The sequence below is a fragment of the Centropristis striata genome, chromosome 17 (assembly GCF_030273125.1).
Source record: "Centropristis striata isolate RG_2023a ecotype Rhode Island chromosome 17, C.striata_1.0, whole genome shotgun sequence".
Lineage (NCBI taxonomy): Eukaryota > Metazoa > Chordata > Actinopteri > Perciformes > Serranidae > Centropristis > Centropristis striata.
Genome location: NC_081533.1, coordinates 599,244 through 612,500, shown reverse-complemented (window position 1 = coordinate 612,500; position 13,257 = coordinate 599,244). Strand labels below are relative to the sequence as shown.

General features: G+C 37.0%; 1 protein-coding gene and 1 pseudogene across 2 annotated transcripts in view; one reads left to right on the top strand and one right to left on the bottom strand.

Annotated features, from left to right (window-relative positions):
- The window catches only part of LOC131988994 (scavenger receptor cysteine-rich type 1 protein M130-like), a 912,635-nt pseudogene that overhangs the window by 746,944 nt on the left and 152,434 nt on the right, over positions 1-13,257 (top strand).
- Positions 1-13,257, bottom strand: part of stk26 (serine/threonine protein kinase 26) — a 45,460-nt gene that overhangs the window by 10,513 nt on the left and 21,690 nt on the right. For both annotated transcript variants that reach the window (XM_059354154.1, XM_059354155.1), the window contains exons 2-6: positions 7,854-7,922; positions 7,594-7,755; positions 5,877-5,933; positions 4,957-5,065; positions 3,624-3,781 (exon numbers count right to left, since the gene is read on the bottom strand). In XM_059354154.1, the coding sequence (XP_059210137.1) occupies positions 3,624-3,781; positions 4,957-5,065; positions 5,877-5,933; positions 7,594-7,755; positions 7,854-7,922 (555 nt within the window). The remainder of the gene's footprint in view (positions 1-3,623; positions 3,782-4,956; positions 5,066-5,876; positions 5,934-7,593; positions 7,756-7,853; positions 7,923-13,257) is intronic.

The window sequence follows — 13,257 nt, the reverse complement described above, 5'->3', positions numbered from 1 at the left end:
GGTCGGGCTGGTGTTTGGGCGGGAATAATAGAAAAACCAGGAAAAGTGTAATATAAGATAGTTCAATTGTTTAACCCTGAAGCTGTTTCACAACGTTCTTTTTTTTTTTGGTGTTCTCGTCGCATTTTACTCACACACAGAACAATGGTTAGAACTAGAACATTCTGAAGAAATTTTGAGTGTGCTTGACTCTGGCCCGTGACTCTCACCCAAACATTATTAGATTACAATTTGAACTGTTTTAAAAATAGAAAAGAGGAGGAAATCATGTAAGATAATAAAGCAGGTGTTAATGTGTGCTTGTCCACGTCTGTCAGTCTATCTTAAAATAGTGAAAAGCTCGTCAGTTAGTGTCTAAAACTCTTCAGTTTGTGTAAAACTCGTCAGTTAGTGTCTAAAACTCGTCAGTTAGTGTCTAAAACTCGTCAGTTAGCGTCTAAAACTAGTCAGTTAGTGTCTAAAACTAGTCAGTTAGCGTCTAAAACTAGTCAGTGTCTGAAACTCGTCAGTTAGTGTCTGAAACTCGTCAGTTAGTGTCTGAAACTCGTCAGTTAGTGTCTAAAACTCGTCAGTTAGTGTCTAAAACTCGTCAGTTAGAGTCTAAAACTCGTCAGTTAGCGTCTAAAACTCGTCAGTTTGTGTCTAAAACTGATGAGTTAGTGTCTAAAACTCGTCAGTTAGTGTCTAAAACTAGTCAGTTAGTCTAAAACTCGTCAGTTAGTGTCTTAAACTCGTCAGTTAGTGTCTAAAACTCGTCAGTTTGTGTCTAAAACTCGTCAGTTTGTGTCTAAAACTCGTCAGTTTGTGTCTAAAACTTGTCAGTTATTAGAGTGGTATCTGCGGCCTTGAGCGCAGTTTTTTATAATTTATTTTTGGACAAATTTTTCTCTCCCTCTGGACTCTAGCTATGATGTCATCCACTCTAGCTTTTCCATAGGGTAACATTGGGGGGACTTTTTGGCGTGTTTTTGCTGAATAATTTGAAAACCGTTTGTCGAAACCCTTATAAAAGTCATAGCACACTGGTCATGGCCGAGCCGGTCCATTTGATACCTTTTTAGTGTTTGTCGACCGAAAAACAACACTGAAGAAACTTAAGAATAAGTAGCAGAATAAGCCCGCGGAATAACAATTCGTGTGCTTTTGCAAGCAAGCACACAAAATAAGCAAGCACACTCAATAATAGAGAGTTTTTCAGTCTTTTTTTCATCTTTACTTGATTCGTTTGAATCGTGTGTGTGTGTGTGTGTGTGTGTGTGTGTGTGTGTGTGTTTTCGTCATGTAACATAGGTTGTTTTTGGCTTCAGACAGATGAAATGAATCACACACTTGCTGTGGTCGTTTCAGGATGAAAGTAACACCAACATGAATCAAACCACATCAACAGACCGACGACACACACCCTAATGATGGGACTTATTTACAAAACAAGACAAACCACACACACACACACACACACACACACACACACACACACACCTTCCACAGACACAAACACAGCAGGTCAGGTGACGTCAGCTCATTATGTGAGTTCATAGAAAGTAATTTGTTTACTTTGTTATCAGGTATCAACGATCTAAAGCAGCCTGTCTGACTGTTGTCCGTGTGTGTGTGTGTGTGTGTGTGTGTGTGTGTGTGTGCAGCAGGTGCAGCCATGAAAGCATCAACAACAAAGAGAAACGTGGAGGAAGGATTCCCCTCCGACATGAAAACATGATGACGGCGGGTCAATAAAAGGAGTTTTCTCATGACGAGTCCCGCCAGGGGACACTGGATGTTCCTGGGAGACGCAAATAAAACCAGAAGAGTGAGGAAACAATGTGGAAACAATGTGGAAACAATGTGGAAACAATGCAAAGGAGCTGAGAGCCAGACACAACAGCTGCACCACGTGGCTGTTGCTACGGCGATACGCAAAGATTAGAGCCAGATGAGCTTTTTAACAACGAACGGAGAGTTGAAACATCTGAGAAATGAGACGGAGGAGAGAACAGGAGACGCCGTTTACTCTCTGTGGCCTTGTGTTTCACTGCAATATATATAAAAAATATCTCCTGCAGCTCTGTGGAACCAGCACAATCATGGCTACAAGTGGGAACAACTCAAACATGTTTTTGTGCAGAATAACACAGTTAGAATGACAGAAATCAGAAAATAAAAATAAAAAAGCTGAATTTCTTTCAGATGGTGAACAATAAAATTTATAACGTACGTAAGTAAGTAAGTAAGTAAATAAATAAGAAATTAAGTAAGTAAATAAGTGAATAAGTAAGCAAATAAGTAAGTAAGTAAATAAGCAGGTAAGTAAGTGAATAATTAAGTGAAAAAGTAAAATAAGTAAGTAAGTCAGTAAGAAATCAAGTAAGTCAGTAAGTAAATAAGTAAGCAAGTGAGCACATATAAGTAAGTAAGTAAATATGTTAGCAAATAAGTAAGTAAGTAAATAAGGAAGTAAGAGAGTAAGTAAGCAGTAAGTAAATAAATAAATAAGGGAGTCAGTAAGTGAATAAGTAAGTAAGTAGGTAAATATGTTAGCAAATAAGGAAGTAAATAAGGAAGTAAGAGAGTAAGTAAGTAGTAAGTAAATAAATAAATAAGGGAGTCAGTAAGTGAATAAGTAAGTAAGTAGGTAAATATGTTAGCAAATAAGTAAGTAAGTAAGTAAGTAAGTAAGAAATTAAGTAAGTAAATAAGTGAATAAGTAACTAAACAGGTAAGCAAGTGAATAATTAAGTGAATAAGTAAAATAAGTAAGTAAGTCAGTAAGAAATCAAGTAAGTAAGTAAGTCAGTAAGTAAGCACATGAGTAAGTAAGTAAATAAGGGAGTCAGTAAATGAATAAGTAAGTAAGTAAGAAATTAAGTAAGTAAATAAGTGAATAAGTAAGCAAATAAGTAAGTAAGTAAATAAGCAGGTAAGTAAGTGAAAAATTAAGTGAATAAGTAAAATAAGTAAGTAAGTCAGTAAGAAATCAAGTAAGTCAGTAAGTAAATAAGTAAGCAAGTGAGCACATATAAGTAAGTAAGTAAATATGTTAGCAAATAAGTAAGTAAGTAAATAAGGAAGTAAGAGAGTAAGTAAGCAGTAAGTAAATAAATAAATAAGGGAGTCAGTAAGTGAATAAGTAAGTAAGTAGGTAAATATGTTAGCAAATAAGTAAGTAAGTAAGTAAGTAAGAAATTAAGTAAGTAAATAAGTGAATAAGTAAGTAAACAGGTAAGCAAGTGAATAATTAAGTGAATAAGTAAAATAAGTAAGTAAGTCAGTAAGAAATCAAGTAAGTAAGTAAGTCAGTAAGTAAGCACATGAGTAAGTAAGTAAATAAGGGAGTCAGTAAATGAATAAGTAAGTAAGTAAGAAATTAAGTAAGTAAATAAGTGAATAAGTAGGCAAGTAAGTAAGTAAGTAAGTAAGTAGGTAAATATGTTAGCAAATAATTAAGCAAGTAAATAAGTAAGTGAATAAGTAAATAAGTGAGTAAGTAAGTAAGTAAATAAGGGAGTAAGTATGTGAATAAGTGAGTAAAAACTAATCTGCTAGACCACAGACCCAGCGTAAACCCACCATTTTGAGTTTCGTGTCCCTCTAACAGGAAGAGGAATGTTTTATTAAAGCAGTCTGACCTTTGAGTCGTAGGCCGACTGCTGGATGACCTCGGGCGCCATCCAGAACGGCGTCCCCACGAACGTCTCCCGCTTTATCTGGGTGTCGGTCAGCTGGCCCGCCACCCCGAAGTCAGCCAGCTTCACCTGGCCGTGCTCCGACAGCAGCACGTTGGCAGCTACAGGGGGGAGTCATCTTCATCATTATCATCATCATCATCATTATTATCAACATCATCATCTTCATCATTATTATCATCATCATCATTATTATCAACATCATCATCAGAGGTTTGGTCAATAAAACGAATGTTTAATGAGCCAGTTTCTTCTCGGAATTAAAAATAATAATCCATGTTCTGTAGTTTTCTCCTCCAGCTTCTGATAAACTGATATTAGCCATGAAAACAACATAAAAACAGGTAAAACTGAACTTGATAGAGAGAAAATATTTTCTGGTACAACATCTTTAGTGTCCACCACCAGGGGGCGCCAACACCAGACATCAGAGATGAGGGAATGTCAGCAGAATGGCTTAATAAATAAGTAAGTAAGTAAATATGTGAATTAATAAGTTAGTAAGTAAGAAATTAAGTAAGTAAGTGAGTAAGTAAGGAAGTTAGTCAGTCAGTAAGTAAATAAGTGAGTAAGTGAAAAAGTAAGAAATTAAGTAAGTTATTAAGTTAGTGAGTAAGTAAGTAAATAAATACATATGTGAGTAAATAAGTAAGCAAGTGAGTAAAAAAGTAAGTAAATAAGTTGGTAAGTAAGTAAGTGAGTAAATAAGTAAATAAGTAAATAAGTAAGTAAGTGTTAGGAAGTCAGTAATCAGTAAGTATGCAGGTATGTTTAGTTTATATTTTATAGTTTATATTTTATAGTTTATATTTTATAGTTTATATTCTATAGTTTATAGTTTATATTTTATAGTTTATAGTTTATATTTTATAGTTTATATTTTATAGTTTACATTTTATAGTTTACATTTTACATTTTACAGTTTACAGTTTATATTTTATAGTTTATATTTTATAGTTTACATTTTATAGTTTACATTTTATAGTTTATAGTTTATATTTTATAGTTTATATTTTATAGTTTATATTTTATATTTTATATTTTATAGTTTATATTTTATATTTTATATTTCATATTTCATATTTTATATTTCATATTTTATATTTTATCGTGGCTCTTTTGGGGCTGTGGAGCCTGAAGGAAATGTTCTCCTGAATCAAAATGTTTGAACTCTTGGATCGACTTCTGATTGGTCAATCAAGATATTCGTAGTTGAACATTTGGCGGAAAAATCTGCATTTGTTTGAAATGATGATGCGTTCAGGGTCAGTCGTACCTTTGATGTCTCTGTGGATCTTCTTCTCAGAGTGAAGGTAGTCGAGTCCCTTCAGGATCTCCTTCAGCATGGTGGCGATCTGAGCCTCGTCGAAGGGCCCCGCCCGCAGCTACACACACACACACACACACACACACACACACACAGACACACACACACAGAGACACAGACACACACACACACACAGACACACACACACAGACACACACACACAGAGACACAGACACACACACACACACACACACACACAGACACAGACACACACAGAGACACACACACACACACACACACACACACACACACACACACACACACAGACACAGACAAAGACACAGACAGAGACACACACACACACACACACACACACACACACAGTGAGTGATGACAGGTATAAATCAGTGGTTGTTGCTGTACGGAGGAACTCAAACACTCCCTGTTCAGTTTCATTCAGGACAAGACTGAACACACAACGTTACATAACTAACACACTAAGGGTTAGGGTTAGATATACTGGAAAACTTTTTACATTAAACTCACATGAAACACACTATTTTCCTAAGCAAACAATACACTCCAGCTTTTTTATTATTTATACATATATATATATATATACATATATATATATATATATATATACATATATATACATATATATATATATATATATATACATATATATATATATATATATATATATATATATAAAATATTATTTATTTTTTTTCAATTTTATGCAGACATTCAAAAACACACACAATAATAAAATAAAATAATAAAATAAAGTATGTGCGGATCACTTCTTTGGGATTTGACTCTCTGCCAGTTAAATCTGAAAGAACACTAAAACGTGTAACATTTCATGAGAGATCTTAAATTTTTTCTCATTTGTCCGAAACAGATCCAAAGATTTTTAAACTCACCAAGTCGAGCGCTGAACCTCCACCCAGATACTCCATGATGATCCATAGTTTACTGCCCTGAAGGAGAGAAACGGACACCAGTTAAAACAGAATAAACTCATTAAGTTAGGCAGTATAGTAGGTAAGTTAGTAAGTAAGTAAGTAAGTAAGTAAATAAGTAAGTAAGTAAATAAGTAAGTAAGTAAATGAGTAAGTAAGTAAGTAAGTAAATAAGTAAGTAAATAAGCGAGTAAGTAAATAAGTAAGTAAGTAAATAAGTAAGTAAGTAAATAAGTAAGTAAGTAAATAAGCGAGTAAGTAAATAAGTAAGTAAGTAAATAAGTAAGTAAGTAAGTAAGTAAGTAAGTAAGTAAATAAGTAAGTAAGTAAATAAGTAAGTAAGTAAATAAGCGAGTAAGTAAATAAGTAAGTAAGTAAATAAGTAAGTAAGTAAGTAAGTAAGTAAGTAAGTAAATAAGCGAGTAAGTAAATAAGTAAATTGCATCTGCTAAATTACATTGTAAAGTAAGTAAGTAAGTAAGCAAGCAAGCAAGCAAGTAAATAAACAAATAAGTAAGTAAGTACACGAGAAACTAAAAAAGGAAGTAAATAAGCGAGTAAGTAAGTAAGCAAGTAAGTAAATAATTACGGAACACTTTGAGGTATGAGCTGTAGTACTAATTGTTTCGTTTACCTTGAGGTATGAGCCGTAGTACTTGTTGTTTTGTTTACCTTGAGGTATGATCCGTAGTACTAATTGTTTTGTTTACCTTGAGGTATGATCCGTAGTACTAATTGTTGAGTTTGATAGAGCAGAGATGTGAACCCTGTGTTATAGGTTTGTTTGTTTGTTTGTTGACAGGTTGTTTACCTTGAGGTATGATCCGTAGTACTTGTTGTTTTGTGTACCTTGAGGTATGATCCGTAGTACTAATTGTTTACCTTGAGGTATGATCCGTAGTACTAATTGTTTACCTTGAGGTATGAGCCGTAGTACTAGTTGTGTACCTTGAGGTATGATCCGTAGTACTTGTTGTTTTGTTTACCTTGAGGTATGATCTATAGTTCTAATTGTTGAGTTTGATAGAGCAGAGATGTGAACCCTGTGTTATAGGTTTGTTTGTTTGTTTGTTGACAGGTTGTGTACCTTGAGGTATGAGCCGTAGCACTAATTGTGTAACTTGAGGTATGATCCGTAGTACTAATTGTGTATCTTGAGGTATGAGCCGTAGTACTAGTTGTGTACCTTGGGGTATGATCCGTAGTACTTGTTGTTGAGTTTGATAGAGCAGAGATGTGAACCCTTTGTTATAGATTTGTTTGTTTGTTTGTTGACAGGTTGTTTACCTTGAGGTATGAGCCGTAGTACTAGTTGTGTACCTTGAGGTATGAGCCGTAGTACTTGTTGTGTACCTTGAGATATGATCCGTAGTACTTGTTGTGTACCTTGAGGTATGATCCATAGTACTAGTTGTGTACCTTGAGGTATGATCCGTAGCACTAATTGTGTACCTTGAGGTATGAGCCGTAGTACTAGTTGTTTACCTTGAGGTATGATCCGTAGTACTAGTTGTGTACCTTGAGGTATGAGCCTAGTACTAGTTGTGTACCTTGAGGTATGAGCGTAGTACTAGTTGTGTACCTTGAGGTATGAGCGTAGTACTAGTTGTGTACCTTGAGGTGTGAGCGTAGTACTAGTTGTGTACCTTGAGGTATGAGCGTAGTACTAGTTGTGTACCTTGAGGTATGAGCCGTAGTACTTGGTGATGTAGGGGCTGTCACACTGGCTGAGGACGGTGATCTCCTGCTGGATGTCTTCTATCTCGTCCTCGGCCTCCTCCAGGTCGATCGTCTTGATGGCGACGACGCTCTGAGTTCTGTTATCGATTCCTTTAAACACCTGCAGGACGACGAGACGAACACAGATATATCAATACAGTAACGACAACCAACCAGGTAACACCATGACATTAAATATGATGAGTTACACACACACACCTCTCCAAAAGATCCTTTTCCAATTCTGTCCAGTTTCGTGAACAACTCCTCCGGATCGATCTGAGTACTCTGAGAACAACAAGAGAGGAGTTTATTTTAACTCAAAATCACATTAATTTACTTCTTTTACAGCCAAAATAACCAGAACAAAGCTTAAAGTTGTGATATTTCTGTCAAAATCACTTCATTCTACATGTCTCCTTTAAAATTCTGCCATAAATAAAGAAAGTAAATAAGTAAGTAAGGAAATAAGTAAGGAAATAAGTAAGTAAATAAGTAAGTAAGTAAATAAGTAAGTAAGTAAGTAAATAAGTAAGTAGGCAAGTAAGGAAATAAGTAAATAAGTAAGTAAATAAGTAAGTAAGTAAATAAATAAATAAGGAAATAAGTAAGGAAATAAGTAAGTAAATAAGTAAGTAAGTAAATAAGTAAGTAAGTAAATAAGTAAGGAAATAAGTGAGTAAGGAAATAAGTAAGTGAGTAAGTAAATAAGTAAGTAAGGAAATAAGTAAGTAAATAAGTAAGAAAATAAATAAGTAAATAAATAAGTAAGTAAGTAAATACGTAAGTAAATAAGTGAGTAAGTAAATAAGTGAGTAAGTAAGAAAATAAGTAAGTAAGTAAATAAATAAGTAAGTAAGTTAATAAGTAAGTAAGTAAGGAAATAAACAGCCAAAATAACCAAAACAAAGCTTAAAGTTGTGACATGTCTGTCAAAATCACGTCATTCTACATGTATCCTTTAAAATTCTGCCACAAATAAAGTAAGGAAACATGTAAGTAAGTAAATAAGTGAGTAAATAATGCATTTGTAATAACCACAGCCTGTTAAAAACACCCAGAAGCCTGCCTGCAATTTTGAAGAAAAAGTTTTCCTTAAAAAATTGCCAAAAATCAACAGTTTTGTCATGGAAAGAAAGTAAAAAACTGGTGCTATCGTTAGGGTTTGAACTTTCCAACAGTCCTTGAACGGATCATAGATTACAAACGTTTTTGTTACAAAAAGTCACCAAAACGAAGATTAAAACTGTGATATTTCTGTCAGAATCTCTTTATTCTCAATGTGTCATTTAAAATAACCAGATCCTGTTAAAAACAAATATTCACTGAGAATCTGTTTACACAGAGCAGAGAGGAGAGGACAGGAGAGGCTGTTTACACAGAGCAGAGAGGAGAGGACAAGAGAGGCTGTTTACACAGAGCAGAGAGGAGAGGACAGGAGAGGCTGTTTACACAGAGCAGAGAGGAGAGGACAAGAGAGGCTGTTTACACAGAGCAGAGAGGAGAGGACAGGAGAGGCTGTTTACACAGAGCAGAGAGGAGAGGACAGGAGAGGCTGTTTACACAGAGCAGAGAGGAGAGGACAGGAGAGGCTGTTTACACAGAGCAGAGAGGAGAGGACAGGAGAGGCTGTTTACACAGAGCTGAGAGGAGAGGACAGGAGAGGCTGTTTACACAGAGCAGAGAGGAGAGGAGAGGAGAGGCTGTTTACACAGAGCAGAGAGGAGAGGACAGGAGAGGCTGTTTACACAGAGCTGAGAGGAGAGGACAGGAGAGGCTGTTTACACAGAGCTGAGAGGAGAGGAGAGGAGAGGCTGTTTACACAGAGCAGAGAGGAGAGGACAGGAGAGGCTGTTTACACAGAGCTGAGAGGAGAGGAGAGGAGAGGCTGTTTACACAGAGCAGAGAGGAGAGGACAGGAGAGGCTGTTTACACAGAGCTGAGAGGAGAGGACAGGAGAGGCTGTTTACACAGAGCTGAGAGGAGAGGACAGGAGAGGCTGTTTACACAGAGCAGAGAGGAGAGGACAGGAGAGGCTGTTTACACAGAGCAGAGAGGAGAGGACAGGAGAGGCTGTTTACACAGAGCAGAGAGGAGAGGACAAGAGAGGTTGGAAACATGACAATACTTCAATATGAACAATATGTGGATAAAACTGTTTATGATCATTTTACGTAGTTTTTACAAATTTTTGGGGTAATTTTGTGTCATTTTAGTCATTTCTCATTTTTTTAATCAAATTTTGCATCACATTTTGGTATTTTTTTGTCTAATGTGTTTTCTTTGGTAATTCTGTGTCATTTCAGTACTTTTTTGTCTTTTTTTTTGGTAAATTTGTGGTGGTTTTTTCTTCAATACGTAGTATATGTGGAGCCAACTTTTTTTTTTTTTTCCACAACATTCGTGACAATTGAGGGTATGTACAAAAACATTCATACATAAATTCTGTTTGATTACAATTTTTAATTTTCTTGTTTTCTGTCATTCTCACTGTTTTTCTGCACAAAGACAAAAAGTTTTCTTGCATGCAAAGTATGACAAAGGTTTTTTTCGTCACTTTCCCACAGACTTCAAATCTTATTTCCACACACACACACACACACACACACACACACACACACACACACACACAAACCCCATAAAAACACAGAAGGAAGCCAGCATGACAGTTAAAGATAACAGGAACTGAACACACACAGCTGCCTGACCACACACACACACAACACACACACACACACACACACACACACACTCCATACTTATCTCTGAGGCTTTCCACTGACCTATATTCGTTCCTAAAAGCTGCGTTCGTTCGTTCGTTCGTTCGTTCGTTCGTTCGTTCGTTCGTTCGTTCGTTCGTTCGTTCGTTCGCTAGAACTCAGGCGGTTTACAGGAAGAAACGACTCAGTTCATAAATGTGAATTTCACTGTCGATTGAATCGTTTCCGGCTTTAAAAAAACGTCGACTTTAAACCCCACAGACGATCTTTTTTTAGACTGGTTGTTTCAGAGGGTTCTTCCTCTGGGGAGCATGCATGTGCAGGTTGGCTTCTTGTGCATGAGGAGAAAGTTTTAAACCCCTTAAAATAAAGAACTGGGGTTGGGGGGCAGTGGATTTTTAGCGGGGAGATAGCAGGTCTAACATCATGGAATAAAGTATTAGAGCACCTTGTTTTCTTCAATTTCTTGTTCATTTCAATGTCTGGTTCAACTAAAGGAACAAATATAACGACAACAACAACAAAATATCTGGTAAGAGTTTAATTTAAGAGCTGATATCTAGACATTTAACATGGTTTTATTGATCATGATTTTGGTTATTAATTAAAAAAAAACATGTTAAATGTCTAGATACCAGCTCTTAAATTGAGCTTTCCAGTCAGAACCGATTTATGACTGTTTAGGGATCCTAGTATGCAGAAATATAGAAATATTCAGATACAATTATCGGCCAAAACACATTTAATGCATGAGAAAAACTGTGTGGTTTCTGCATGAAACAGGCATGTCTATAAAGACTTCTGGGTAGCCGTAGAACCCATTTTCATTTAGATATCTTAAGGTTAGGGATGGGTACCGAATTCGGTACTTTTATAGGTACCGACCGAATTCCGTCGGTACTACCGAGTACCGATTCATGTAAAATCAAACGGTACCATGTTTCGGTAACTAAACGGCGTTAACTTTAAACTGATCATTGATTTCAACCCATTTTCATTTAACGTCTTTGATTAACAAGCGTGCTGACGATCGCACTATTTTTTTATTTTTTATTTACCTCCTCGTCTGGTCCTGTCTGCTCACCGCGGCCACTAGCTGCTGCCCTCTTCCAGCCCGGCGCAGAGACGAACAGCCGGCTCTCGGCCTGCTAGCCGCCAGCTGCTATCTCTCCAGTGTCTCTACCCGGGCTTGGCCTTCGTCTGCCTCCAGATTAGACCTTCCTTACTCCGTTTGCTCTCTCCATTCTTCTGTAGACCAGTCATTAGCAGCTAGCAGCTAGCTGCTGCATCTCCGGTCCTCTGCTAAAACTCCGATCTTCAACTCAGGAATATTACCTGCCACTTTACTCCAAACTGCCTCGCTTAAATTAAATCCCTCAGACTCCTGCGTCATCCTCGATATGTGCACAGAGCAGCCGACTCAACTTTGTTTATTCCATCATGCATCATTGCATCACGCCAACAATACTGTCTGACCGATACGACGTCATCACAACAAATCACACGTGCACTTGCAACCTTTTTTTTTTTTTTTTCTCCTCCGTGCACTTGCAACCTGAGAGCTCCTCTGCATTCTTTGATAACACTGCAACCTTCATGTTACAAAATACACGTTCACTCAACAATAAAGCACTGCTCATCCTGGATTTTATATTGTTTTGATATATTTTTTAAAGTTTATATTTTGAGAAATAAATATGTTGAATTGAAAAAAATAGATTTTCTTATTAAACAAATTAACATTTATTACCACATAAACAAGCGCAAAAGTACCGAAAATTGGTACCGTTGAGTACCGGTACCGATTCCCAGGTACCGGGTATCGGTACCGTATCGGTTCACATGTGAAAGGTACCCATCCCTACTTGAGGTCAGAGGTCAAAAGACTCCACATGAAGAAAATTTACTTCACTAAATATAAAAGAGTCTCAGCTTTACACTCAGACCTGATTTATGCAGCTCTCAGACTGTTTAGGGACCCCAGGATGCACAAAGACCCACACAACAGGCCAAAATAACACATTTACTGTGTAAATGTCAAGCAATTCTATGAAAGTGAACCTTTATTAATGCTATGTTGAATTATTTGGGGTCAAAAAGGAGCCGAGGACCACAGGAAGATTAATATAATAATAATAATAATAATAATAATAATAATAATAATAATATGGAAAAGACTACTGCTACTAAAGACTACTACTGCACGTGTGTGTGTGTTTTTGTCAGAGTGTGTGTGTGTGTGTGTGTGTGTGTGTTTGTCTGAGTGTGTGTGTGAGTGTGTGCCTGTGTGTGCCTGTTTGTGTGCCTGTGTGCGTGTGTGTGTGTGTCTATGACTCTTTGTGCCTGTGTGTGTACCTGTGAGTGTGTGTTTGTCTGTGTGTGTGTGTGTGTAACTATATGTTTTTGAACCCTAAATGTCCTAAAACCAGTCTGATATCATCATTGGGTCCTTTCTGACCCCTGAGGACCATGACGGGACTAACAAGGGTTAAAAACACAGACACACACACACACACACACACACACGCACACACACGCGCACACACGCGCACACACACACACAGGTCTGGTTTCTCAGCTCCTTGTCGCTGTAAGCCGTCGAGACAGTTCCAAGTGTTGCCATCATCGACGCCTCAACAAGCACTTGTTATGCAACACACACACACATGCACACACACACACACACGCACACACACACACGCACACACACACACGCACACACACACACGCACACACACACACACACACACACACACACACACACACACACACACACACACACACACACACACACACACACACACATACCACACTATGACACACGCTCACATTTTCTTGTTAAACTCTAAAAGAGTTTGTTTGGAAGAACATTTAATAAACACACCCACAGAAGTATGATACTC